At 38.3% G+C, this 27,611-nt stretch overlaps 1 protein-coding gene across 10 annotated transcripts in view; it reads left to right on the top strand.

Annotated features, from left to right (window-relative positions):
* fgfr3 (fibroblast growth factor receptor 3) overlaps nucleotides 1-26,194 on the top strand; it is an 81,941-nt gene extending 55,747 nt beyond the window's left edge. For 4 of the 10 annotated variants that reach the window (XM_028437254.1, XM_028437252.1, XM_028437250.1 and 1 more), the window contains exons 6-18: nucleotides 981-1,104; nucleotides 1,636-1,826; nucleotides 7,814-7,958; nucleotides 8,348-8,523; nucleotides 11,546-11,694; nucleotides 11,980-12,101; nucleotides 12,597-12,707; nucleotides 12,787-12,977; nucleotides 13,421-13,543; nucleotides 13,694-13,764; nucleotides 21,231-21,368; nucleotides 21,494-21,599; nucleotides 22,342-26,194. In XM_028437254.1, the coding sequence (XP_028293055.1) occupies nucleotides 981-1,104; nucleotides 1,636-1,826; nucleotides 7,814-7,958; nucleotides 8,348-8,523; nucleotides 11,546-11,694; nucleotides 11,980-12,101; nucleotides 12,597-12,707; nucleotides 12,787-12,977; nucleotides 13,421-13,543; nucleotides 13,694-13,764; nucleotides 21,231-21,368; nucleotides 21,494-21,599; nucleotides 22,342-22,509 (1,815 nt within the window). In that variant the 3' untranslated portion in view covers nucleotides 22,510-26,194. Of the gene's footprint in view, nucleotides 1-980; nucleotides 1,105-1,635; nucleotides 1,827-6,166; nucleotides 6,312-7,813; nucleotides 7,959-8,347; nucleotides 8,524-11,545; nucleotides 11,695-11,979; nucleotides 12,102-12,596; nucleotides 12,708-12,786; nucleotides 12,978-13,420; nucleotides 13,544-13,693; nucleotides 13,765-21,230; nucleotides 21,369-21,493; nucleotides 21,600-22,341 lie in introns of all 10 variants that reach the window. The other 6 variants (XM_028437253.1, XM_028437251.1, XM_028437245.1 and 3 more) reach the window with 4 other exon arrangements.
* Nucleotides 26,195-27,611: the final 1,417 nt, after the last annotated feature.

Below are 27,611 nucleotides of genomic sequence, written 5' to 3'. Positions count from 1 at the left end.
AATGAAATTGGCTAGCCAGCTGTTGGCTAGCCAGTTCTGCCACAGTTGTAAGCACACACTCACTCCCTCTCTGCACTCTTTTTTTTAATATATATATTTGTATTTTTGCTCCAATAAAATCTAGCTTTCCCCTCCTTAGGGAAGGTTGGTGACGGTCACAGTAATGCAATATCTAAAAACGTATTTTATTTCTCTGACAGAATAAGGTTGCACTACATGTAGTGTTAATTTTTGACGACATATGCAAACATGGAGGGGAAAAAAGAGGTGCAAAAAAGTGTATTTGCCCTCAAACACAGGCAATTAGATGAAAATGGTTAAATAAGTGAGAGAACCAATGGGATTAAGACTAAATTTACGTATTTTTTTTTAATAGCTTTCACTGTATTGTCAAACATTTGAGGCTGATGTTTTTCTCTCACTAAGGGTGTTATTATTGTATAACAACTGTGTCAAATGTAAAGCCTGCATTCTAAATAAGGGCCCTTTAGGTGTCTAATTTGGCCCACGGCAGGATTTTGCCCCTCCACCGAAAAAAATTAATAATTAATCATGAAAAAAAACTTCCCATGTGTTTCAGCAAATGAAATCTAATCCTTACAAAACTTTGAGAGATGAATATACAGGTTGTTATAATAAGATGAGATGGGACACGGTGAAAAAAGATGCAATAAGAAGCTACAAAATGAGCTATGATACAAAACAACAGAATATGACACGATGCAATAAGAGAAAAAACTGTAACATACATTATGATACCTGGTCTGGGCACCAGACCATAACAGTTATGTGCACCCCACAAGAATTAAATTAATTGGTCTTAGCAGCAAAAATTTGCAAGAAAGAGAAGAAAAGGAGAATATAGACGACATTGAAGTGTCACAACAATAATGGACAAGGGGAAAAAGGGATAATAATAAATATAATTAATAAAGACAGTAGCCTAACCCTTGTTTTGTTTCCTTTTGCCGTCCTCCCAGCTGAGACACCAGCAGTGGAGCTTGGTGATGGAGAGCGCCGTTCCCTCGGACAGGGGAAATTACACCTGTGTGGTGCAGAACAAGCACGGCTCCATCAGCCATACCTACCAACTGGACGTACTGGGTGAGTAAGAGTTGGAATTTATTTGTACAAAACAGTTAGAAAGTTAACCATTTTCTATACATAGATTAAAAAACTAAATTAAAATTAAATATGGAAATGTATGCTTTTTTTGTTTTTTTCTAGCAATATTACAGAAAAGAGGCAATGAAAGCTAGATGCTTTCCCTCGTCTGGGAATCTTTTCGTTTCACATAAATGTGATGTCTTCCTTTGAGACTGTGAAAGAATTTCGCGCCAGGCGCCAGTCCCATATGTTTTGGTTAGCTTAATGCATAGCGTTGCTAGCTGAGCAGGGTAAAAGGATAATCTTATCAGTTAATTTAGAAACATAAGAAATGAACTGTTATCAGATAATTATTCTGAATCCCTTGTAAGGACTGAGTAAACTCTTCTGTTTTTGTGCAGACTCTGAATACATTAAAACCCTCCAGAGGCTTAAAAACCAATAACAGTCACTGATGAGGGAGAAAAGATTTAATGTCTACATTTCTTGCAGCGCCTCGTTATAATGATTTCATGTTTTCCTTCGCAGAGCGCTCTCCTCACAGACCCATCCTTCAGGCGGGGCTGCCAGCCAATCAGACAGTGGTGGTGGGCAGCGACGTGGAGTTTCACTGTAAGGTGTACAGCGACGCTCAGCCGCACATCCAGTGGCTCAAACACATCGAGGTCAACGGCAGCCGCTACGGCCCCGACGGCTTTCCCTACGTCAACATCCTCAAGGTGCGTTGATGGTCTTTCAGCCTGGAGTGGATGAGCTTCTACCATTTTACCAACGCTTCAGTCGATGCTGTGTGTAATTTAGGAGCCCAGTCCTCGAAAAATGTACCTTTTATTACAGAAGGGAATGTAACTCACTAGAAAACTCATTAGAACAGGAGTCAGCTACCTTCAAATACAAAAAAAAAACATTTAAGCTCTGCCTACTAATAATCAAATGACTGAGACCCACAAATTAATCACTATTGATACATTAATATAATTTTTTTGATGAATAGAATTAAATGAGATATGTCGAGTAGGGCCAACATTATAGAAAGGTGTCATAAATGTACAGCATAATTATATATTTAATTACTGATGTAAATAATGAGATTGATATTACTAATATACAGCATAACTTTAAATCTCATCATTTCTGGGGGCCGTTTAGCAGCCAAGTGATAGTGGAAGCTCATCATAAATCACGCTGAGTCGTAAGTTTAGGGCATGTTTGCAAAACAGGTACTTCCTTTTGATAACATTTTTTCAGCATGGACAAAACAAAAAAAAAAAAAAGGAATAACATAACTTCTGTGAATGCAGCCATGTCGGAAATAAACTGAATAAATAAATAAATAAAAATAAATAAATGACTTGATGACATCAATGATAGATAGATTACGTAACTCAGAAAAGAACTTGGTAGTGCTCCATATAGAGGGACATGATTTGTTCAATTTAAACACGATATTGTGGAGGCAATAAGATTTATAAAGATATAATTAGAGACAATTACAATTTGTTTTTAGCTGTCATTTTTGTTTTATTCATGTCATTTTTAATCTTTTTAGTGTTTAGTTTTTTTGACATTGTCATAACTCCAAACATATCAAAATGCAAGATTTGTAGACATGGCAAAGAGAAACAAAAAATAATAATGACCTCAAATTTTAAAATGTGGTTCGAAATTCAAAAAAAAATGTATTTTTCTACCATTATTCACCAACATCACGTGTTGTACAGTAAAAACTGTTCTGTAGGTTGGTATTGTAGTCTTTTTGTGCTACCTACTGCCACGCACTGGTGTGAAGGAGTATATAAATGACTGCTAAAGGACTGAGTAAAGGCTAAAGCGACCTGGTCTCTCATGGCACACTAGTATGCTGGTGCTCTTAGGTTGAATATCCCTGTTCTGGGGAACATGCCAAATGGTCTTAAAGTGTTAAAACCCAGACACTAAGTTACCTAGCTTTGCAATAAACTCTGTAGTTTAACATAATGGACAGAGCTTTCTAAGATCTAGCAATTTTTTCAGCTGTAAGAGGTAATTTCAAAATAAGAGTTGAAAGCATCGACTACACCCTCAAACCCATTGGCAGATGAAGATTCCCATCTTTGAAAAGAATCAGGAACGCTTTAGTTTTCTCATTTGGCCTCCCCACTTTCTTTTCACTGTCTGTGACTGAGATGGGAGGGGAAACAAACATCTGGTTTGGAGTAAAGTTAACTGCTGTAGTGGCGGCAGTGCTCGGAGAGAGACGGGCTCTGCTAACCGCCGGTGCCGTCAGATGTGCTGCTTTGCGTGGTTTGAGGGAGACGAGGGAAGAAAAGAAAAAGGGACAAGGCACCCAAAAAAAGCCGTGGAAAATATGAGTGTAAGGGCAAAGTCAGCAGGGAGAGTGTGGCAGAGCGGGCGGTGAGGGAGAACGAATTTGAAGGGATGATTGCTAGAAAGGGAGATGGGGGAAATAAAATTTGAAATGGAGACATAAAGATAAATTGTGAGATATGAACAGAGAAATAAGAAAAGGCTAAAGGTAGTAAAGGAGAAGTCGTTCTCATCAGATCTGAAATCTAAAATCTATTTGTCTTCTACATCCAATTTATTCAGACCAGAGTCATATTTTGTCTGGAGCCTTTACCATTTTACAAAATGTACGAGTCGGGGGAAAACCATAAACTACATGCCAGTCCATCACAGGACTCGATTATAAAATAACTCGCTTAAGAACTGTAAAAGGAGTCCAAGTAGGCTATATTAACATAGTGTCTCTTTAAGATCACTAAACATAAAAACTCATGATTAATAAGTTACATTCACTAGATTTAGGCTGTTGAAATGACTGTTGAAAATTAGCAAAATTATATATAATAAGCTGCTATATGTTAGCATAGCTCAGATTAGCATAGCCATACCACAGATTTGGCAGTGGCTCATGCTAATAGATTTAAAAAAAAAAAAAAAAAAAAAAGAATAAATGTTACCTTTATGAAGAAAGGTACTTGTTCTTCAAAACTCTTAAAAGTGCAATCACACATTTTAGAAGAGTAATAATTAAGTTATTTTAGTGCAAAGAAAGAAAATTTTTAAAAAGATTTCACGCTCAATGTCGAGCAAGGCTGTTCGCTTAACGCCCACCGCCCCCTTCCCCTGTAATGTTGTTTGGTTGATTTTGGATATTTCTAGATGCGTTTTCCCTTTGAGACCAAGTCTGGTAAATCTTTTGTGTCCCCACAAAAGATTAGTGACACAGGCAGAAAGAGCTGCACTTTTGGACATGCTAATTACATTTGTCCCAAATATCACTCTTCAGAAACCTTCCATTTTGTTGCCAGCATCCAAAATAAAATTACAACCTAGGAGGACTCAACATTGAGGTGTCTGATGGGAGAAAAGATTGGAAAAGTAGCATCTTGGGACATAGATTAGAGCAAAAAGAGAAAAAGGAGGAAAATAACAGGCCATCAGAGGGTGAAGAAAAACCAAAAAAAAAAAAAAAAGGGGGAGAAAGCAGGCGTGTCTGCTCAAACCGCGGCTCCATGCTCTATTTTTGGCTACCACATAATTGAAACAGTATTTACGGAGATCTGTGAACCTCTCTGGCTCTGTGTCACTCTCTGGGCCCACCACAGCTCATTCCAACTTCATATGGTCTTTCATGTGTAGTGTTTGCTGTAGGAGTTAAACACAGCTGAGGAGGGCGAGAGCCGCGTTTTCTTTCTTTAAAAGAAATGACCGAATCTCTCTTTTGATGCCTGGAAAAAGAGTTAATGATGAGCAGCACGCTCCTCGCAGGGAGGGAGGCGTGAGCGTCTGGACGCCGAGCCGTGAATGTTCATTAAGTCGCTACAAAGCGTGATATGTTTTTTTATTTGACGTTCTTTGCCTGTTGTTTAGTTCTTCAACAGCAGTTTCTTTGACAAAGAGCCTCTCACATGCAATTTGATTTAGCGAACGTATGTGCACACTTTGGACACTTTGACACACTGTAACACCTTTAATCTGCCAACAGACGGTGTGCGCGATGTGTATGTTTATGATTTTATAGTTTTTACTTTTTTGCTACAGAGAACACAAACATATGAAGTATTAGGCAAGTTGGAAAAGGAAGAGAACAACACAAAAAACCACCTCAATTACCCTTGCTTGTTTCATTATTGTAAAAAAAATTTTTTAAATCAAATTGAAAAATGTAAATAAACATGTTATAAATTCTCACTGCCTATGCTAATAATTTAGTTTTTATTGGCAATCAAGGAATGTAAAATGTATCATTGAGTGAGGACAGTATGGAGGCTTATACTGTATGTTGTATGTGCATGGCGCGAGGAACCTGTGTCACCTAGATTTATCATATTACAGTTAATATTAAAACCCTAGATCATTGAAGAAAAAAGTCTAAGAAAAGTTTAACAATAATATACAGTATGTGTTTTAAGTTGTGGAGAATATAAAGGTTCTGATAATGTTACACAGAGGTTTAATTGGGTTATTTGTTTTTTTACGGATGGCCGGATACCACTTTTTCCAGAGCAGGTACTCAGATTTGTTCAATTACCTACAGCTCTTCTGCTTCTCTAGTGATTTATTTAACACCATTTTATTTCAGTTGATTAACTTTGTCACTGCTCTTACACACACACACATTAATCTGATGCACTGTTTCCTCAACAACACGTTGTTACAGGTTGATCTAACCTTATGTAACCTTGTTTGGAACATGACCAAATGTAATGAGAAAGCTGCAAACATTACTTATTATTTTCTTTAATGATATGCAATTGGTTGAGGCTATAATTACATCTGTGGTTTTATCCATGTGAAAGTGTGAAATACAAGTACAGGTTGTTTTAATGTACTTCATGTTAATGGAACCCATTTTTCTATCTGTACTCACTAACTATTGCTATTTAATTTTATTTATTTTTCCTCTAAGCTGTACAAACTGAGTCATGACGACTACCTTTTATCCACATGTGTTAATATTGTTTCCATAACTAGCATAGTTGTGTTTTTTGTCCATGGCTGCTCACATGGTGCTATGTGGGCCTCACTGTGCCTCTTAATTCTCCTTTGACAGAGTGTTGTCAGTAAGCTCACTGAGGCCCACAGTAGGTTGAAACTGTCTAACGTGACAGAGAACGATGCTGGGAAGTACTCGTGTCGTGCCAGCAACTTTGTAGGCAAGTCGGAGAAGGCATTTTGGCTTAAGGTGCACAAAACAGGTAAACCCCCGAGTTAGAAACGCCTTCATCACTCAATTACTTTCCTCCTCCTCCTCCTCTCTGCATTGATGCTCTGGGTTGCGGGATTTGATTGCTCTTTTTTTTTTTTTTTTACTCAGATCTGAGTTCAAATGTTTATATTTTGCAGTTTTTTTGGCCGTCATCTGTTCATTTTGTTTTCCCTCTGCTTCGATCAATAACAAACACCATATTGAACCGTTGATTACAATGCAGAGACTTCAAAAGTCACAACCTCACGAAAGCAATTCTCACACTCAAGCATGGACACACACACACACACAGTGCCCTTTGCATTCCCACACAGCAGTATTGATTTCCCTCAGAGTGCATTCCCCTGCTATATTAATGTGCCTTCGTATGAAAGCAAGCAGATGACTTGAGATTCATAGCTCGGGCTGGATGTCAACGTTCATTACTGAAGCGCGGAAGACGACTCCTGCGCCTGCACAGAGCCACATCAGACACTGGCTATGGATCAAGCGCTTCGACTGGTCGCAACACAACACATGATTGGAATAGCAACCATGCGGATGGAGCTGGGCATTGAATTTGAGTGTCTCCACATTGGAAAATCGAGTCAAGAACGATCCACTTGTAACATTTTATTATCACCAGAAAACAGTACAATGATTTTTATTTTGTCGTTATTAATGCAATGGACCGAGAGCAGGTCCTTGAGGAACTCCTCTAAATCACAGCGGTTCTAAAAAAAATATCTGTAACCAGTTGAACTCTACAGATGATATATTGTGGTCAATGTTTATGCTTCTGCATCTGTTATTCTCTTCGTTGGTTTATTTTAATGTCACAGGTACCTCCGCTAATGGCAGAAATCTTTCTTACCAGAAAGCTAATGCAGGTCTTCACTGTAATCATGTTGCTGTATTAGCCTTTGTTACAACAGAGATGACCAGTGTTTTTTAAAAAGCTAAGAAATCGCCATTATTACCTTGTTAACTAATAAAGTCACGCTGGAAGTTAGTAACTTAGCACTTTCCACAGATACAGTAATTAACGGTGTCAATGCACAAATATTGTTTTTACAAATAGTTAGTATAATTTTCGCAGCTAATGCATCAGCTAAAATTCTGCTTGGTCAACAGACATTAAAGATATACTTTCCCTGGAGATTATTGCCAATGCTGTGCAACTTTTCTTACACGATTTTTCTTCTATTAAAAAAGCTTTACAACAAAAACTCCCCTGGGCATTTGAAACACACATCTTATTGCCTATAGCTGGTTGACAAACTCCTGTGACCTCAGACTGAACCAACAAAGCTCATGTTGCTGCTTGGGTGTCTATAAATGCTGGTGGCGGTTCTGTCAGCAGAAAGAAAAACTACCCAGTCGACTTCCTCGAATCTTCAATCTGTCCCTTTTCCTACAGGCGGTGTTCGGTGTTTCTTATGAGTAGCTTTGGGCTCATGATATCTCTTCTTTCTCCTGTTTCCCCTCCATCTTTCTTCTCATACCCCACAGACTGCTGGTATTAACACCACAGATAAGGAGCTTGAGGTCCTCTTGTTGACTAATGTGTCTTTTGAGGATGCGGGCGAGTACACTTGTCTGGCAGGGAACTCTATTGGCTATGCTTACCATTCTGCTTGGCTGACGGTGCTTCCAGGTATACTTGTCTAGATCCAATCATATGGAATCTTTAATCACTGTTTTTGCTCAGTCGCACAGTCCCCTATTGATCATTTCAGACCAAACTTTTATAGAAGATTTTAAGTATGACTAGTATATTGGAGCTCCTTAATCATCTTTATTATATCAACACTTCCATGCAGAAAACTCAACACTGAATTACTGCCTCCTACAGTCACAGCACTGGTTACTCCAAACCACTTTTGTGTCCAAAACCTCTACTTTAAAGTCCACAAACTACAAATTTGAGTATAAAACTCTGTATTGTGCTACTGAGCAAAATTTTAAATTCTAAATTGATTTTGTAAAAAAGAAAAAGAAAGAGATTGAAAAGAAACATGTCTGATTGACCTGCTTCTCCCAAAGCAGTAAACCCAGAAAAAGAGGACTTCTACGCCGACATCCTCATCTACGTGACGGGCTGCGTGCTCTTCATCCTCGCCGTAGTCATTGCCGTCCTGTGTCGCATGAGGATGACCACGCAGAAGACTCTTCCTACACCGCCCGTCCAGAAACTGTCAAAGTTCCCCCTCAAGAGACAGGTAACAGAAAGTAGATACAAGATTTGCACAAGACTTTCACTTTTCTCTCTCTTTGGTTTTTTAAGAACAATGTGACTGTGGAAAATAATTACTCTCCAACAACAAGCAATGACTTATAACTTAACAGACAATAGTGGCATATGTATGTGTTATCTACATGCTAAAGTGATGAGTCCTACAATGACAAGCCTCTTTATTCTGTCAATCTGATATGTTGCCTGATAAAATAGTGCCCACCCCTTGACCTTTTGAACCCTGATAAGCTAATGCCGCTACATGCCAAGCTAACCGAAACATGTTGGACTGGCCGCTGGTATGAAGTTCCTTCTGTTTTAGAGCAAGGAGGTGCATTTATCATCTGCAATATGTGTAACGCAAAGATTAATCTTAAAGTTTCCTTATCCCTCACGTGACTAGAGGTTAAATAATAATGGAAGGAATATTAAACAGCTGCTGCACAGAATGTCAGAAAAAGCCCTGGTCAGGTCAAACAGCTGCATTTCAGACATGCCTTAATGGTCGAGTTGATTAGGTTATTTTGTACATTTAGTCATTTCACTTTGACAGGAACAGATCTATTCTTCATACATCTGTATTAAAGTATTTGTTCATAACGGTCTTACATGTATCTACTACAGATCTGCTTTTTCGATGACGCTGGAAGGCATCACATGCTGGCATTTGTTCACATTTATCTTGGAGCAAATTCAGCTCTGGGATATTTATGCCCTCCTGTGACTGTCAGTGTTAGTTTTACATTTCACTCACGCTGTAACATACACTCTGCCCTCCACCTGTTTTGGGACAAACATGAAGTGCAGCAGCTGCTTCTCCTCCAAGGAGCTTCTTGTATCTTCTTCAAGAGCTTTGACCTGAAAAAGTTTCAGCAGGACTCGTTCACAGGAGGCGACGCACAAGACTGAGAAAAATCAGGACTGGTTTTAGACTAAATGTTGTTCTTCGCTTAATCACCAGAATATTTTTTTTCCAGTCTCTGCCAATAAAAACAGTGTTGTAGTTTTCATCTAATTTTAGATTTAAAACGTCAAGTCAGTTATCATTAAAGTATAAATCCACAACGTTAACTCCAGTGACAAAAGTCATTAAATGACTAAATCAAGTACAATGTTTCAGATGAAAAGATTTGAACTGATGCAGGTAAACACACAATTATGGGTCTGACTATCCTCCGCCCTCGCCCTGCTGGTCTCATGCTGTGCTGCAAAAAGCTGCTGCGTGCTTGTTTAGAGACTCCAGACTTGTAGCTTTATAATTGAAGGCTTGTGCTTCCCAGAATACAGCAGATACATTTTTAGTAAGTCAGGCTTTTACTTAAAAGCTGGAAAACCACTTTTTAACTTTAGAAATATAGATTTGAGGCATTTTTTGCCTGTTACATTACAAGCTTGCCTCAGTGAATAGAAACCCCATATTCTCATTTTCTAAGCCATCCTCTAATTGTGGCCTCTTGTTCTTCTGCCCTCATATAAACGGTCTTAAAAAGCAGAGCAGGCCAAGGTCTTATTGCATTTTTCTAAGATTTTTTTTGGTTTTCGGGAAAGCTAATCTCTTGTTCTCTCTTTTTTCATAACTGGGTAAATCTCCCGTAAACCTTCTGGCATGTTCTGTTGGTTATTACTTCTCGTGCCTCTGAAACTGTGGTGGGGCTTCTTTTCTTTTTTTTTTTTTTTTTACTGTATTTTGCTGATTTTCCTTCAGTTGAGGTATCTGCTTCCGAAGGTTTCAGGACTGCACCTGAAGGAGCTAGTTGATAGAGACGTCCGTCACGCCTCGCCGCTCACTAGCCGTGCGCTCATCCAGCTCCCCGGCCTCCGTCGTTTGTCTTTGTTTCCTCCTGCTCCTTCCTGTCTGCTCTGCTGTCAGAAATCATTCAGCCTAGTGCGGCAGTTGGCAACTTTCAACATTTTAGCCTCTCCTGCACAACAAAAGCAGATTGAGAACCTGTAATTAATCACTGAAAATAAATGAATGATAGTAATAAACGCACACATGCATTTATGTTTATGTATAAATAACATATTTGTTAATATACATTGTTTATATAGTTATTTATCTATTCAGTGAGATGCATAGTAATGAGGTCTAACTTACACATATGAAACTGTAGTGCTCGGCATTGCTGGACGCTTTTTAGTAGCCTGGTGACTGTAAAAGCTCCAAATATTTGCAGTGGAACCAATTACAGCTACAGTTCTCTTACACTTGTGTGCACGTCATAACTACTACTTGCTTCAGACTCTAGCACTAAAGAGGTGAGACTCGTCATAAAGTTTTGTTATTCACCTTGGACTCAACCTCTAAGTACATGAGACTTGACATTAGACTTGACCTCTTAAGACTTGAGATTCAAACTTGAGAGCTATCAGAACAAGACATGACACTTAACTTAAGGCTGGACCTCTAAAGATTTGAGACTCAGAGTCTTTAGCTGAATCCCAATTCTATCTAACCTCTAAACAAGTAAGACTCAACTTGGATCAGGACATGACATCTAACAACCTCTAAAAACATGAGACTCGAGCTCTAAAGACTGGAGACTTGACCTTTAAAGACATTTGACTCAACCTGAGACTCAACCACTTAATACTTGTGACTGGATAGGTAATGACATGAGATTGACCCAGAGAATTGACCGCTAAAAGCATCGTAACTGGTGTCCATTTTGACAAATTACTGACACCACATGCACAACCACCTAACGCTCGGACTGGGTCACCAGTTAACATGATCACCAGTAGAATTTAAAAATCACTCGAGCCACTGATGACTTTAATGCTGAGGGTTAACCTGCGAACATCTTCACAAAGGTTTTGGGAAAACTAGTCTGCACTCAACAGCAGCAACAGAGGATTGTTTTTATGTGCTGGGATTTCTCAGAAAGTTAAATAAAGTTGTTGAGCTGTACATAAGGAATTAGGAGTCTTTTCCCTCTGTCTCCTTCCTGAACGCATGTTTCCTGGACCTCTCCAGAGACGATAACAGTTTCCTCTTTGCACCCAAGCAGGTGTCCTTGGATTCCAACTCCTCCATGAACTCCAACACGCCGCTGGTCCGGATCGCACGCCTGTCGTCCAGCGACGGGCCCATGCTAGCTAACGTTTCTGAGCTAGAGCTGCCCTCTGACCCTAAGTGGGAGTTTCCTCGAGCCAGGTAAGGAATTACAAGAAGAGGAAGCTTTTGTAATTAGTGCATTTCTTTAATGGTTGTCAGTCTTGTTTGTTTTGTCCCCAATTGAGAAATATCAAAATTTTTGTGGTGAATATTTTACTGTTTTGTCATTGTACACTTTAAACACAGCATGAAATATGTGATTTGACAATTTACCATTTTTTGGCAACTTTTGCATCTTCTTCCTCTACTGATGGTTTTAATTGGTGGGATTGCTGCAACCTACTGGACTGGAGTGTGTGACCTAACGTCCATGCTCTGTTTCAGGTTAACTCTGGGTAAACCGCTGGGAGAAGGCTGCTTCGGACAGGTGGTGATGGCAGACGCTGTCGGCATCGACAAGGAAAAGCCCAACAAGCCTCTAACTGTCGCTGTGAAGATGTTAAAAGGTGGGCTCCTTAAGTTCCTTTTTCCCAAATTCTCCATAATTCTTTCCTGTGCATTGAGTTTTCTGTTTTCCCACTTAATAACTTTGACTAACATAAAGGTGCTTACTAATTGATTTGACTTTAATGTAAATCAACCCTATTGGTTTGTCATATTTGAACTCTTGGTATTATACAATCAGTAATTTAAATATTGCCTCCACTATATGCACAAATTTTCCTTTTTTTGTCACAATTTAATCACATATCGTTGTTGTTGTTTTTTTTTTTTACATTTTTATTTTCTTGTATTTTTTAACTTTGATATGTTTTTACATTCTCTATTTATTTTTTCATGAATCTTTCTTTCATTTAGAGTAACTTTTTTTTAATTTTGACCATTCTTAAAACATTTTCCTCTATATATTTTGATAGCTCGTTCTGCATTATAGTAAATAACTTTAAGGTCCTGCAGCGATCTCTTTTTTTGTGTAAACACTTCTTAATCTGTTGTCTCAGATGATGCCACCGACAAAGATTTGTCTGACCTGGTGTCAGAAATGGAGATGATGAAGATGATTGGGAAACATAAGAACATCATCAACCTTCTGGGAGCGTGCACTCAGGACGGTGAGTGGGACGACGATTCGTGCTCGGCTCAAAGCGATGAATATCTCCATGACAACACTTGACTCTGTGTCCCATGCAGGGCCGCTCTATGTGCTGGTGGAATACGCCTCCAAAGGGAACCTGAGGGAGTACCTGCGAGCGCGGCGCCCGCCGGGCATGGACTACTCATTTGACACGTGTAAGATTCCCGACGAGCAGCTGACCTTCAAAGACCTGGTTTCCTGTGCCTACCAGGTGGCTCGAGGGATGGAGTACCTCGCATCGCAGAAGGTCAGAAATCAATTGAGACGCTTCAGCTCCACAAATGGCTCAAGTTTGGTTCAGCAAAGAATGTCTGCAGAATAACATGCAGCGGGGTAGAGACAGAAACCTGGACCTGAGACCTGCGTGAGACTTGACTTGACACTCAACCTCTGAAGACTCAGGACAAGACTATTCTTATTGAAACCGAAGGTGCTCGCTGTTGAGCAGTAGAGAGTGGCAACAGGATTGTCAACATTTTTAAAGTTATTAACAGATTTGTTTTGCTACGTGCTTTGTTTCAGTGTTGTAAGTTTGGTGCATAAAGAGTTGAAAATGAATAAACTGAATGCTGAGATCTCACGGAGGGTCAACTGAAAGACTGAAAGAAATAATAGAAATGTTTCTGCATCCTGTGTGTATTTGTGTTTGTGTGACATTGTGTGTGTGCGTGTGTGTTCTCCGTCCTACAGTGCATCCACAGGGACTTGGCAGCGAGGAACGTCCTTGTGACGGACGACAATGTGATGAAGATCGCCGACTTTGGTCTTGCCAGAGACGTACACAACATAGACTACTACAAGAAGACCACGAACGTGGGTGTCCTTCACTCGCACCGACACTTTGTAAAGCGTCGTTACTCCAGCATTCATCAGAGAATAATGACTTTACAGAAAATCAACACGTCAAAAAACAAGCGACTCTTCCGTCTGTGATGATCCTGAGGTCTATTTCCTCTCTTTCAGGGCCGACTGCCTGTGAAGTGGATGGCTCCGGAGGCACTGTTCGACCGCGTCTACACGCACCAGAGCGACGTGTGAGTTTCCATAAGCTAACCGCTGCATGCCAGCTGCTTGCTCATGTGGAGCTGCTGTACAAACGCAGGAATCCGGGTGTTGAAATATCATGACCGAGCGCGTTAGCATCAAACTCCCTAAACCGGCGTGTGAATATGGAATCACGGCGTTCTCTTTCCAAATATCTCCCGCTCACTGTCCACAGCGCTGGCTCAGTAATCCTGACCTTCATAGATTCACATTCCTCAGTTTGTTTGTTCTTTAATCTCACACTGTGTTGGCGGAGAGACGGAAGCACATGGCTGAGATAACTTGATTTAAACAAATTACTTTCAAATTATTATCAGCCCTGGCTAGAGGTGTGACAAAACAGCATGGCTTTAAATGACCATTAGGTTGAGAACCATGTGTCAAGATTCAAAGACTTATTTTACTCCCTGGTGAAAATACCAGAAACAAATCTAGTATAACTAGAAAAAATTGCATATACAGAAGAATTACAAGTGAGAATGCAAATGGAAAATGTACAAATAGAGGCTGTGAGCGCTAACTATTCTAAATGTTGGGGTACCCTGGGTAGTGAAATTGGACTCAAATTGGGGCAACAATAACACCATACAGGTACAGAAGTCTTTTTCTGTCGAATCATAAATTACTACATGCTGTACAGTCCTATCGTAGCTACATGGTTCACTATAACACACTGGTAATACTTGCGTTATTGTAGGGGAAGAAAGGTGACACGTGCTCTTATTGGTGATCACTCTACAAGTGTTTTATCAGGGAAGGGGCCTGTCCTTCATGTTTCAGATAAAGACCTACCCTTTAAAATCAGAAGTGGTGGACCAGGGTAGTATCCAAAACATGCAGAACAGGGGCTCTCCATGACTGGACTTGGGCACCCCTGTTGTGGGGAATTCTACCACCTCCTGAGTACAGGCATGAACCACAAAGTCAACCCCCCTGACGGAGCTTTGCCCTCGTCTTGGCCTTCCTCGACCAGACGCTTCATCCTCAGCTCCACGGTCCAAACCAAACACAGGCTGGGAACATAGAGTTGGGAACGGGCCGAGGGCAGAATCAGCGCACCGTGTTATTTCAGCAGGTCTGGATTACAGAGCTGACTCTCCCGCCAACCCTTCTCCACCTCTGATCATACAGTAGTGGCTCAGTTTACTCTCACACGCCCTGAGGGACTCCGACTTCTGACCTCTGATGGTTTTTCAAGGAACGAGCTCTGTAAACATTTACAGCAGGCTACTACAAGCCTATCAGACACCTTCCTAAAGCCACAGTAAAAGAAAAACTGCTAAAAATAACCCCAAACTTTCCATTCAGCAGTCCAAATGTTTACTGCTGACTTTAATATGTGTGACAGGACAGGAATTTAATGTAGTATATCATAGGCTGCTTCCCTATAGATCTGTTTGTGTTAAATTAATGATCTATGTAATGATTCTGTATAATCGACTTGTTTTAAACTGTAATAGCCTAATGGCTGAAAAAGCTCATAATTATGACTGAATTTTTGCGTTTAAACACGAGGAGCTGGTTTAAGCTTCCCTGGGGTTTTGGTGAATTTGTTGCCCATTTTAACTGATGACTGGCTTCTGACCAAACCAGCCAAAACTCACACTAGTTAAAACGAGGCACCAGCTGAACAGTATTTCAGAATGTTACTGTAAATTACTTTATGGAAGTTTTAGACAACTAGTCAATATTCAACAGTGCCAGTCTGCTCGCTTGGTCACTGGCTTTACTTTTTTTTTTCTTTTAAAATTATCTTTCATAATATTAAAAAGCTGTGCTTTGGAGAAAAAAAATGTGCTTTCTCGTGTAGCACATTTTTTTTTATTGACAGTCCAAGGATTAAAATAAAATCTTGCATATTTACATAGTTTTGATTTGTAACATTGAATTTATAATAAGCCGCTTTTTAAAAAAAGAATATTTTGAGAGTTTTTAATGTAAGTAATGTTAATTTCTATAGCACCTTTTACAGACAGAGGTCACAAAGTGCTTAACATATCAGTTCATTCACATTTACACACCAATGGGACAGAGCTCCATGCAAGGCGCTAGTCAACCACTGGGAGCAACTTGGGGTTCAGTGTCTTGCCCAAGGACACTTCAACACATAGACCGGTATAGACCGGGATCGAACCCCCAACCTCTCGATCAGAGGACGGCACCAAATACCTGTTCAGGATCTCTTCTTGATCCATGTTCAGACGTTGGATACTAAGATTTGAGCCCTTTATAAAAAGTAAATAACCAATAATAACAATGCAGCTAAACCAATAGGCATTTTGTCATTGAAATGTCATTTTATTTTGAAAACCATACAGAAGAAGAAAAAAAATGACAAAGTATAGCACAAACTTTCCTTTCTGCATTTATTCTCTGAACCCGAGCCGATGCTTAAATTCCCCGGTGTGCATGTTTAGAGTTTTTGGATCACACCTCTCTCTGGTTCCCAGTTTGAAACGGGCGTGTGCGTCACCACAGAGGTGCTAGAAGATTTATTTGCTGCTCTTTTTATACGCTGACACCTTCTAGGCTTGTCAGAAACAAATACCCTCTCCTCTGGGACAAATCTAACAGAGGAGACTAAACCTACCCTATTTGATCAGCTAACAAGCAAGCCCTGCCTTTGCTAAGAGATCTCTTATTATTATTGTTATTATTATTATTGTTATTATTATAGTTATTGTTATTGTTATTATTATTATTAACACCCACTGCCAAGTTTGACCTTTAGTCTGGATAAATTCAGCACTTTAATCTCATCCTTTAACGTTGACCATTGGTTGCAAAATATGTCCTTGGTGGCCACTTGACTTGAAGTCAACTGTAGTAATTAAAGATGTTGTGATTTAAGAATAAAATGTCATAAAAATAGTGCAGACTGCTGATAAAATACAGTTATTAATCACAGATTGAAGGCAGTGGCAAATAAATGGGCTGATTCAAGCATTAATGAGCTTTTTAAAAAATGTGATGATGCAGAATTACTCATTTACAATTTGCACCAAAAGGAAAACGTATTAAGAGCTTCTAAAACGTCGACTGAAACCTGCACAATAATCATTTTCTCCTAAATTCAGGAAATCCTGTCTGTTGGGTTAAATAAATACTTAATACTTTGTGCTGGGCTGTTGTTCACTGGTTCTGTGGGTTTACATTGTCCCCTCAGTGGCGGACTGCAGCGTAACTTGTGCCATTGAGTTTTGACTAGTTTGCTATACCTCCAAAGAGTTGTTCATTAAGTGACATTGGGCTGTCATAGAAGAAAATGCATTTAAAACTGGGCATGAGTGAATCTCGTGATGTCTTAAATCAACTGATGTCCCATGTTAGTCCGTGACAGAGTCTGAATGTTAGCTGCTTGTGCTCAGAAGTCACTCATTATCTAGCACCGGTTTCACGCGCTAGTCGCGTTTCACCGCAAAACTAGACAGTCAAAGAAAAGTCAAACAAAACCCACAAATACCTTTTTCAACTTGTAGATAAGAATAAAAAAAATTTAAATCGGTTTTAGATCTCTGCATACATATGGCTGGTTCAGCTCCAGGAACTAATACCGTCCTGTATTGTAGCTTATTCTAATGCCATTGCAGAACAGTAAAATGGTCTACAACAGTAAACTCTCCACCTCTTAGTTCTTCCGTTACTTTTTGACATAATGACGTTTTTAAGTGCCTCGTGGCTATTATGTCAGCTTCTATTATAAGCCAGCCGCTGATCAAAAAACATTTTATGCTGGTAGGTATAGCTTGCTACAGAATTACTGGCAAAAATACATTATGTACTTTGGGGTATTGTTTTCCTTCAACCTACCATCTTTAGCGCTGATATTCCTCAGGAATTATGACATTCAGAAGGTATGTTTTATGATGTAGAAGAAGAAGAGTGTAAGAAAGTTGTAGCTATATTTGTTTCAATGATTCATTTTAAGCTTTTACAACCACAAGGCTGTGAAACATCATCTGGCAGTGCTGAGTATTACAGTTATGTGTAGGTTATATATGATTTCATTTATTCAATATATGAATACTTTGTGTATTTATAGGACATCTGCCCCAGCATATACTGCTTATTGGTTTTGAGCATCCCGGTCTGACCCCTAACATATTATTCTGTGACATCTTGGCCATGATAAGAACTAGGAGTTGTTTCCACAGATTGAAATGAACTTTTACAGTATTTCTCTTTCATGCGTCGGTTTCCTTCACCACACTCCACTTTCTGGGTCAGTAGACACTGTTTTCCTTCTCCTGACCCCAGCGTGGCTAATTAGATTTGATCTGCTGAGGAAGTGGAGGAGGAGGGGGGGGGGATCTCTTTCTGATTCACATCAGCCAAACAACACTACGCAGGGTTAATACTCTTCTCATTATCTGATTACTTTCCCTTATTTCTATCCCTTTACCAATAATCCAGCACTTCACTCACGCTAAGTGGAGAAGCTGCGAGGATAGCTGGGTGTACAGCCGTGTGTTAGATATAAATGTAAATACGCTGTAATAAGCTTTTCCAGCCGTCTCTGGTAATAAGCGGGGAGTTTACGCACCGCGGAGACACAATGACTGCAGATAAGTATGCGCGTGCTCATTTGAAGGTTGTGCCTTCAAAGCAGAAAATTGCGATGCCTGCTTTCAAGTGTTTCCACATCAAAGACACAAAGTGGCGGAAAACATGACAAAAAAACCACAAGTTTACATCTTTAAAAGTTACAAATGCATTGAAATTTGCAGCTCGTTTCCAAATTACAGACATTGTCAAACAATTTTGGTGGAGACAGCACTATTTTTAGGATTAGGAAGTTATTTTCCTTCTTTAGTATAAAATAATGACAATATGCAGGCAGTCAACTGTTGATCATCTACCAATCAAGACCAGAAGAAAGGACATTAGAAAATTAAAGATGAACACAAAGATTAGGACAGACATGAGCAACCCCGACAGTAAACACCCAAAATAACAGGAAAATACACAAAACAACATCAAACAATAAAATGTTACAAAAGTATAAAATAGGACAACAAAAATACAAAATAATAATTAAAAAAAATGCACAGAAATTACCAAAAAATATACAAAATAACAAAAATGCACAAAGAGAGTAGGAAGCGTTAACAAAAACACACAAAGCTCTTACACAGGCGAAGTAGCTAGTAAAAGCCGTAGATAGTCACTACGATATCAACACTGCCCTCAGGGGACAAATTGTTCTAAATAGATTTTTGAATGTGAATTCACTAGGGATGTAACGATTAATCGTAAGGCAGTTAAAAATCGATTCATAGGTATCACTGTTCACATCGATCCAGAAGTGTTGGCGGCGGGCGGAATCTGCTAATACTTTCTTTCTGGCCGCCTTCTACTCATAAACATGTTCATAAATGATTCCTTACCCCTTTAGCACCGAAAGAATATCTGTACTATTGCGTGAATATCTGTAAAAGTCACGTTTTTCTATTAGCTGTGTCTGCTAGCATAGCATCTCTTCTTCACTGCAAGATATCTGCATGCCAACCGACCACTGAGCTACCAGCGCCCTCTGCTGGTCCAAACAAATATCTGACCTAAATACAGTGCAATGACTGTTTTTTTTTTGTTTTTTTTTTTTAAGTCCAATTGTTAAGGCACAAAATACATTTTCAGTTGCACTTTTAAAAATAAAAATAACTATTATGCAGTTTTGCATTGTTTACTATATAACCAGAATTTAAATTAATAGGCTTCTTCTTCATTTGTATTATTCCTTTATTTATTTCATTCAAGATTTATTTTTAGTTAAATTGCATTGTTTTGAATAGTTTATCAAGGGATTCTTTTAACAATGAAAAACAAAAGGAAAACAGTACAGTTTTTTTATAGTTTTTTTCCCTAAAAAAAAATAAAGGAATATTTTTCAGTCATTTGTCTACAGTCCCATTTTGTAAAATAAATCGTGAGAGAATCGTATTGTGAACCCAGTATCGTGAATCCAATTGTATCGGGAGTTGAGTGAATCATTACATCTCTAGAATTCACCAATAAAATCAGTAGAAAAGCCCACAATAGTGTTTAAAATAAGGTAGAACAAGACTAGAAAAGACAACCACAAAGACTAGGATGAAGATAATGCTGCGGTGGTAAACTATGGTTGTTGGCATTGAAGACTAAGATGTAGAAGAAAAACCACAAAGACAAAAACGTGTGGGAAATAAAACACAAGTAATATACAGCAAAACAGAAGATGAAAGACTAGAAGCAAGTGATTGTTACAATGGCAAAGATTGTTGAGGAATAGGACTGTGAAGAAGATATAGAAGACCATAAGTGAGTGGGAAGTTCACAAAGCCTAACCAATATTTGAAACTAGCAAAAAGGACTTGTAAAAAAAAAGATAAAAAATAAATTCAGAGATGATGAAAAAATTGACAATTGCTTTTTATTTTACAGAACATTATTTGACTTCATCTCAATATTATCGGAGAAACACTGGTCTCAGTTCTCTGCTGGAGAACAATCCATCTTTACTTTGGTTTCAGGAAAAAAAATTGTGATTTTCACAAATATTGACCTCCTGTCCGAGGTAATAGTAACTTCACTCAATCTAGTGATAGAGAGTGTATTTTAAATTTCTATTATTTAAAATGAGTATGGCTCCCTTACAGATCGATCGATTTCCAAGGTAGAAAGACTTTCCTCTGACCGACTGCTTAGAGCTGTGAGACAACAATTTGTTTTCATCATCATAGCTGCCAACCTTTCCCAATTACCATGATATACGCCGGCAAAAATATCAGGGCAACACTTTTGTTCTTGATCCCATTTTGCAGGAGCTGAACTTAAAGATGTAAACCTTTTTCTATCCACACAAAAGGCTTATTTTTCCTTAAATGTTTTTCACACATTTGAAAAGAATAGTTATGAGGCCAGTTGGATGTACTGCCAAATATTTTATGACATGTAATTTCAAGGTTTGACATGTAGAAGCTAGACGAAACGATTCGAGGCTAAACAAGACGAAACAAGGCATTATGAGACATTGCAAGACGATTCAAGATTAGTCGAGAAAAGACAAAATGGTTGTATGAATAAGTGTGTTTAATAAGAAATTCAGACACAGGCCACAATGACTAATTAAACATTTCGTTTCAAGCACAGGTGATCATGATCTAGGGTTGACAAATGGACTAAATCCTGCTCCATATCAATAGGTGGCAGTAGAAAGCACAGCTCTTCGTTAATGTCTTACTTTGTACATTGTTTTGGTGACTGTGGCTCCAAAAGATTGAAAAGATACTGGACATGGCAGAGAACATGAATCTAAGACAGTTTAGTTGAACTGATTAACACAAGTACAATTTAGTTACATCATTGTTCATTTGAAGGATCTTCACTCAACCAGGTTTTGATGCAGTGCCATTCTATAGGCACAATAGTACAGGCGAACACTGTCCATGTTTGACATGCATGCATCGTGTGTGTTCAGGTGGTCCTATGGAGTTTTGCTGTGGGAGATCTTCACACTGGGAGGTTCTCCGTATCCAGGGATCCCTGTAGAGGAACTCTTTAAACTGCTGAAAGAAGGGCACCGCATGGACAGACCTGCAAACTGCACTAATGAGCTGTAAGTCTAACAACCTCACTCCATTTTCAGCAAGCTGGATGGCTCTGTTCTGTGAATTTGGTGCTAAACAATTGGAAACAACCAGAGAATATAGTGAAAACTGAGCCCTGACTTTCCCATTGCAGGTACATCATCATGAGGGAATGCTGGAGCGCTGTGCCGTCTCAGAGGCCGACCTTCAGACAGTTGGTAGAAGATCACGACCGGGTTTTATCCATGACATCCACTGATGTAAGCCTCCCCTCCATAAAGCATCATCTGTTAACGCCTGAGACACCAGTTTTTACTGTATACAGTATAAGGTTTTTAAAAGGCTGGAGCTTCAAAATGGTCCGACGTAAATTACTGTAAATAGAGAAATGTGCATGAGGACAAAAAAGTTTGTGATGGTCATAAATGTACTCATCTAATTTACATAATGTGACATCACAGACGCCAATCATGAAACCGAAATTTAAAATGCAATGAGTAAATGGGTACATTCTTAAGTCAATGAATTAGTAAAGCAAAAATTTACAAATAATAGTAAATGGAAAAAATGTGCGAGTAAGTAAATTAATAAAATACACAAATTGGTAAATTAAATAGACAAATAAGGGTGTAAATTAAAAATGATTAATTAAATATGTAAATAAATGAATGAGCAAGTAAATTAAATCATATATAAATCTCCAAAATCACTTGTAGTAATTATATTTCAGTGCTTCTATACCACGGGGATCTTACTATATCATCTATATCTGTTTCTGCTCCAACACACCCAATCATTTACATTGTTTACAACCACTTGGAGACAATAATGCTAGCTCTGTTCAAGGTCAAGTATAGCCACTGATACAACGTTAAGACTATCACTTTTATCGCCCCAAATTTGCCATTATTGCTGAGAAAGGTGGTAGCTGACTGACATCAAAGCCTTTTCTTAGATGTCACTTTGATTAGCTTACTGAAATCCTTTACCTCTGTCTCTCAGGAGTACCTGGACCTCTCCGTCCCCTTCGAGCAGTACTCACCCACCTGTCCGGACTCCAACAGCACCTGCTCATCCGGAGACGACTCAGTGTTTGCCCACGACTCGCTCCCAGACGAGCCCTGTCTTCCCAAACCGCTCCCCACCAGTAATGGAGTGATCCGGACATAAGAGTTCCTTAAAGGAGTGATCGGACATTCAAAATCTGAGCAAAAGAAGAACTTGTCACACAGAAAACAAAACCTCGCCATGCAATACTCCCAACAGCGCTTCGATCCTCCTTCATCCGCTCGTCTTCTCCTCCTCGTCCTCAGAGACTCCTCGAACATTGAAGGATTATTTTTGTTGGGATCGTCAGAGATGAGATATATTTTTATACTCAGGCCAGTCTTTTTCTTACTATCTGTGAGGTGAAAACCATTCCGTGCCTAGTGGGAATCAAAAACCTCCAGAGTCTGGGTTTTAGGAGAACATGAAGGGCATTGAGGAGGGACTAGTTGTTGGAAACTTCCAGCACTTTTTAAAAGCCTCTCGTTCTTTGGATAACTACAGTGATTTCAGTCTGTCGACAAGATGCCAGCAAATCATGAATCTGCTCGATGATTGGACAACGGAAGTGTGTGAGTTTGTGTTTCGATGATCAAAGATTGGGTCGCATTGTGAGAGTTTTTTTCTTTTTTTTTTTGTATTTAGAAAATGATTTATTGTAAATACACAAATGCAAATATGTATCATATTGGCCCAGCTACCTAAAAAAAAAGTTTTGTTTTTTTTTTTTATTTTGTTTGCGGATGGAAGTATTGCAATCAAGAAAACACTGTTAAGAACGTGTAAAACACTTAATCCTTCAAAGTGATCCTGAAAAAAAGGTTTATTTGAATAATTAACTGTATATTTGTAAAGATATTTATATACTTAACATGTGGTTCCTAAGTTTGAGAGGTCTAGAGTAGATTTTAGTACTGTACACAAAGATTTTTTATTTCTTTTTCCTAACTTATTTTACAACAAAACGGTGATGTGTTCGCAGACCGGCAGCCTCCTGTGTGTTCATCCATTTTTTTTGTTTACAGCTACGAAAATGCAGAATGTACGAGAAACACGAACGTGGTTTGTTATTTTTTAAGATACATTGGATTGAGAGATCCAACTAGCGTTTTTAGACCTAATATTACGACTGAATCATCAACATGTAGCTGTGAAAGATGCAAAGCCTTCGGACAACTTTATTACTCAATGTTTAGCTGCGCTGCCATCAAAGATTAAGTCGCAGCTTAATTTTTTTTTTTTTGTTGTTGCTATAACAGAAACACATAAGAATACTTCTGGAAAAGCTGAAATATCATCTTTTTCAGTCAAAGCTTAAGCTGTAGTCTTTTCCAGACAGTTTTAGTTTTATAACCAAAAAGGAAACACAAGTTTGTGCATGAGTCTAGCACAAACTCGTGTTGACAAGCTTCAATAAAAAATAATTATTCTTCAAATTTAACAAAATAAATGAAATGGATCAATATTCTCAGGAAGTTTAAGTCTAAAAGTCTAAAAGCAGTTGTGCTTAAATCTGTTTAGGGAGCCCAAACTGCTGTTTTTTCATTCTGTAATTTAATAAGGACTACATATCCCAGCATGCTTTTAGAAGGTAAAATGGCAAAGCTCATCCATTTATCTCTTAAGACCATCCCCAGAAAGGCACCAAAAATTGCTCAAAATCAAAGTTATCAGGAATGCTGACAAAAACTTTTGTAAATGACTACATTTCCCAGCATGCTTTTAACACCCAGATTTAATTGTGCAAAGAAAATAGGATAGGAACAATGAAATTGCTTTCGTGAAGAACTGCACGTCCTATCATGCTTTTGGAAGGTAAGAATAAAAAATAAAAAGCAAGAATAAACCAAACAGTTTTTAATGAACCTACAACTTCAATATTGGAACAAAACATCACGGATCAGTTGATACTTTTTTTTTTTTTTTTGTATTTATTATTACATTAAATCAAATATTGTGGAAAGCAATACCATTAATTTAACAGAAGTCTGAAGGCTTTGGCTTTTAATCCCTTAAAAGTAATATGACGGCTACGCGTCGTGATTGCATCTGCATGAAGTGATCACAAGGCTGTTGTGTGTATGTCTTGCCCAAACATATGAGAGGTTTTCGCTGCTGTTTTGTGTTGATGCTAAAATGAAGGCGTGGCCAGCTCGCACGGCCACACACAGAAATGTATGTACAGTATTATTATATCACTTTGTTAGCGGAGGAAAAGTGCCAAATTAGTCTTAAAGGTCCAGTTTACAGAGTTCTGTAGATCTTAAAACGCTATCAATTCATTGCTGGTGTTACTTTCATTAATGCGAACAACCTTCCCTGTGAAGCAAAAAGTCTTTGTGTTATGTTTACAGAGGCTGTTTTCAGCAAGTTATTGACATTAGCAAAAAGTGTTTGCAAATATAATGAAATGAACTAAATCTCTCACTGGAATTGGCAGAATTGGCAAAAATTGCTAAGTGGAAATTGCTAAATATTTTTAGGAGAATTAGTATATTACTTAAATTTGTTAGCATAATTGGAAAAAATAGATACATTTCTTAGCAAAATTACCTAATTTTGTTAGTGGAGTTAGTTAATTTTGTTAGCAGAATCACCTTAATTTAATAGCAGAAACGGCAATACTTTTCTAACAGAAATGGCTACATTTTCTACATTTGTCAGCTGAATTTGTGTTCAAAAAAGAAAAAAAATGACCATTTTGCTAAAAACAAACAATGGCAGCTTGTTTTTCTTCATATCTCCTTTTCTAAGTATTTTCTCAGTGTTTTTGAGGGGAAAGCTCCAAGTGTCACAAATATATTTTTAATCGTCTCAGGAGGTTGATTGTCTGTTTTTCTTGGATGCATCACCATGCAGCACGAACATAAAAAAAAAAAAGTTAACAAAACAGATTTATTGCCTTTACCTTAAATCAAAATTTTATTTACCAGTATTTCTTCACTTCCCACATAGGGCGTGATACTGATTGGCTTATTTAACACAATGTTCTGCTCCTCCCTATAAATCACCCACTGATTGGATGAAATTCAAACTAATTATTGTTAAAGCTTTTTAGGATTTACTTTGGATTTGTTGTGACTGTACCAAAAGGAATTGCACTTGTAGTCACATTCGAGTGAATCTTTATATATAACACAAATGTTAATATGATATAATAGGCAGGAGATCCAATTGTTTGCATCGTGATGCATCGAAGAGACGTTTCCTTAGTATATAACTTCTGTTACATCGCTAGATTTATTAAATTTCAAACTGATCATGAACCCCACACCCCTTTGTTAACGTTACTTTTCCAATAGTACACTTTTGGTCTTTGAAGTGCCTGAAATAATCGATCACATTTTGAATGTATACGGTTGCAGTTTGAAAAGCATTTAAGTGTAGTTTTTAGTTGAAGCAATTAGTTGTTTTATTTCCTGACAGACGGACAAAAAGGCACTTGTGTGGAGGCGAGATGGTGTTTATTTATTCTTCCATGCTGGGTAAAAGCTTTCCCTATGGCGAGAGTATTTTTATTCATCAGTGTTCTACTCATTTAAGTCAGAAGACCCGAATGGAGAGAAATACTGTACCTACAGCATCCGAGACTTTTAAAAGACATAGTTTTTCTTATCATTTGTTGTCTGTATCACAGCAAACGGATGGGTTTCTGCAGAAAAACAGTTTTTTATTACAAATGAAAGCCAATCAAACAACCTGCTCATGTAAGCTTTGTTCTCGCCAAAGTTGTTGATTCATGTATTTGTTGCACATGAAACTGGCCTTTTTTCATAGGTTTGTATGAATAAAAGTAGGGAAAAGTTCACATCTTGGTCCTCTAACTTTGTCTGGTACACAACCTTTATTAAAACCTAAAAATGGAGGTTATTACTACAGGTGGGATGATGCACTGAGTCCACAATACAATGTACCATATTGGATTATTATTATTAACATGTTCATTAGATTGAAATTCATTTGAATTTGAACGCTATATTAGCTTTTCAAGTTTCAAACTGCATATAAAAAAAATAAAACAAGACTTTTCCTTAAAGTGCCACTGCCAGACTGATAATTCAAGCCAATCTGAAACTAGAACCAAACAGCTACAGTGTGCGGTTATCATAATGACAACCTTTAAAAAAAAAAAAAGGTCCACACAGGAAGTTGACCTGGCAGACTGGTAAGTTCTTCTCAGCCAAACTCAGTAACTGGTAATCAGATGAAACAGCAGTGCTTCACTACCAGCCCTGTGCTGGTAATAAGACATTTTATTTAAAAGCACCTTTCTCAACACTCAAGGAAACTTTACAGACTGTAAGTGAAAATCAAGAAAATGAAGGCACACAATGTAAGCCGTGAAATTTACAGAGTATGCAGCTTGGAACAGATGAGTTTTTAGTTTCAATTTGAAGAGCGGTAAAGAGTGAATAGCTATGTTTCCATTACCCTTGAAAATGTGAAAAATCTAATTGGCACTAAAAACAACTGGTAATGGCAATATCTGAATTTGAAAAAAAGCACTCAAATATCGCTAAAAGGCTTTTACGCTTTCATGAGGGGAATTTCAGATGTTTGAAATGTGTCTCAAAAACGCTATGGAAACACTTTTTCCACAAATACATGTCTGTCACAGAAAGTGACGTACATGGTCACATGACATGAGTTACCTGGTCACATGATCACTTCTCTCTGATAAAACACGGTGTGCTACGTGTAAACAGAAGAGGAGATTTCTTAGCATTACACTTAGTAAATGAAATTATTACTGCCACATTAGACGTGAAACAACAAAGGAATACAGAGTGTTATAAGGTGGTTCTGAGTGTACATCTTCCTGTGGTGGTCTCGCGGGATGAGAATTCACAGGAGTTACAATGTTCAATGGAAACACGTTCAAAGCGCAATTATACTTTCTTGACATTTAGAAACATTGCTTTTATTTTTGCGATCTGTAATGGAAACCCAGCTAATGTTCCTGATGTCTGGTGGGAGTGAGTTCCAGAGTTGGGGAGCAGAGCAACTGAAAGCTCTGCATCCCATAGTGCTGAGACATTCAGAGGGAACGTCGCTGCTCCACTTTTACCCAACAGAACTTGAATTACTACACTGGTTCTTTCAATAGAGCTGGAATTAAACTACAGGAACCAATACAGAGACTTAAATTTAAAGAGTTTTTACGAAGCCAAACTGTTCGAGAGAACAAAAGACAGGATTACAGTTAAAAACCTGAATAACCCTTG

The sequence above is a fragment of the Gouania willdenowi genome, chromosome 22, assembly GCF_900634775.1.
Source record: "Gouania willdenowi chromosome 22, fGouWil2.1, whole genome shotgun sequence".
In the NCBI taxonomy this organism is placed as follows: domain Eukaryota; kingdom Metazoa; phylum Chordata; class Actinopteri; order Blenniiformes; family Gobiesocidae; genus Gouania; species Gouania willdenowi.
The sequence above is the reverse complement of the archived record's forward strand: the minus strand, read 5'-3'. Positions and strand labels throughout refer to the sequence as shown.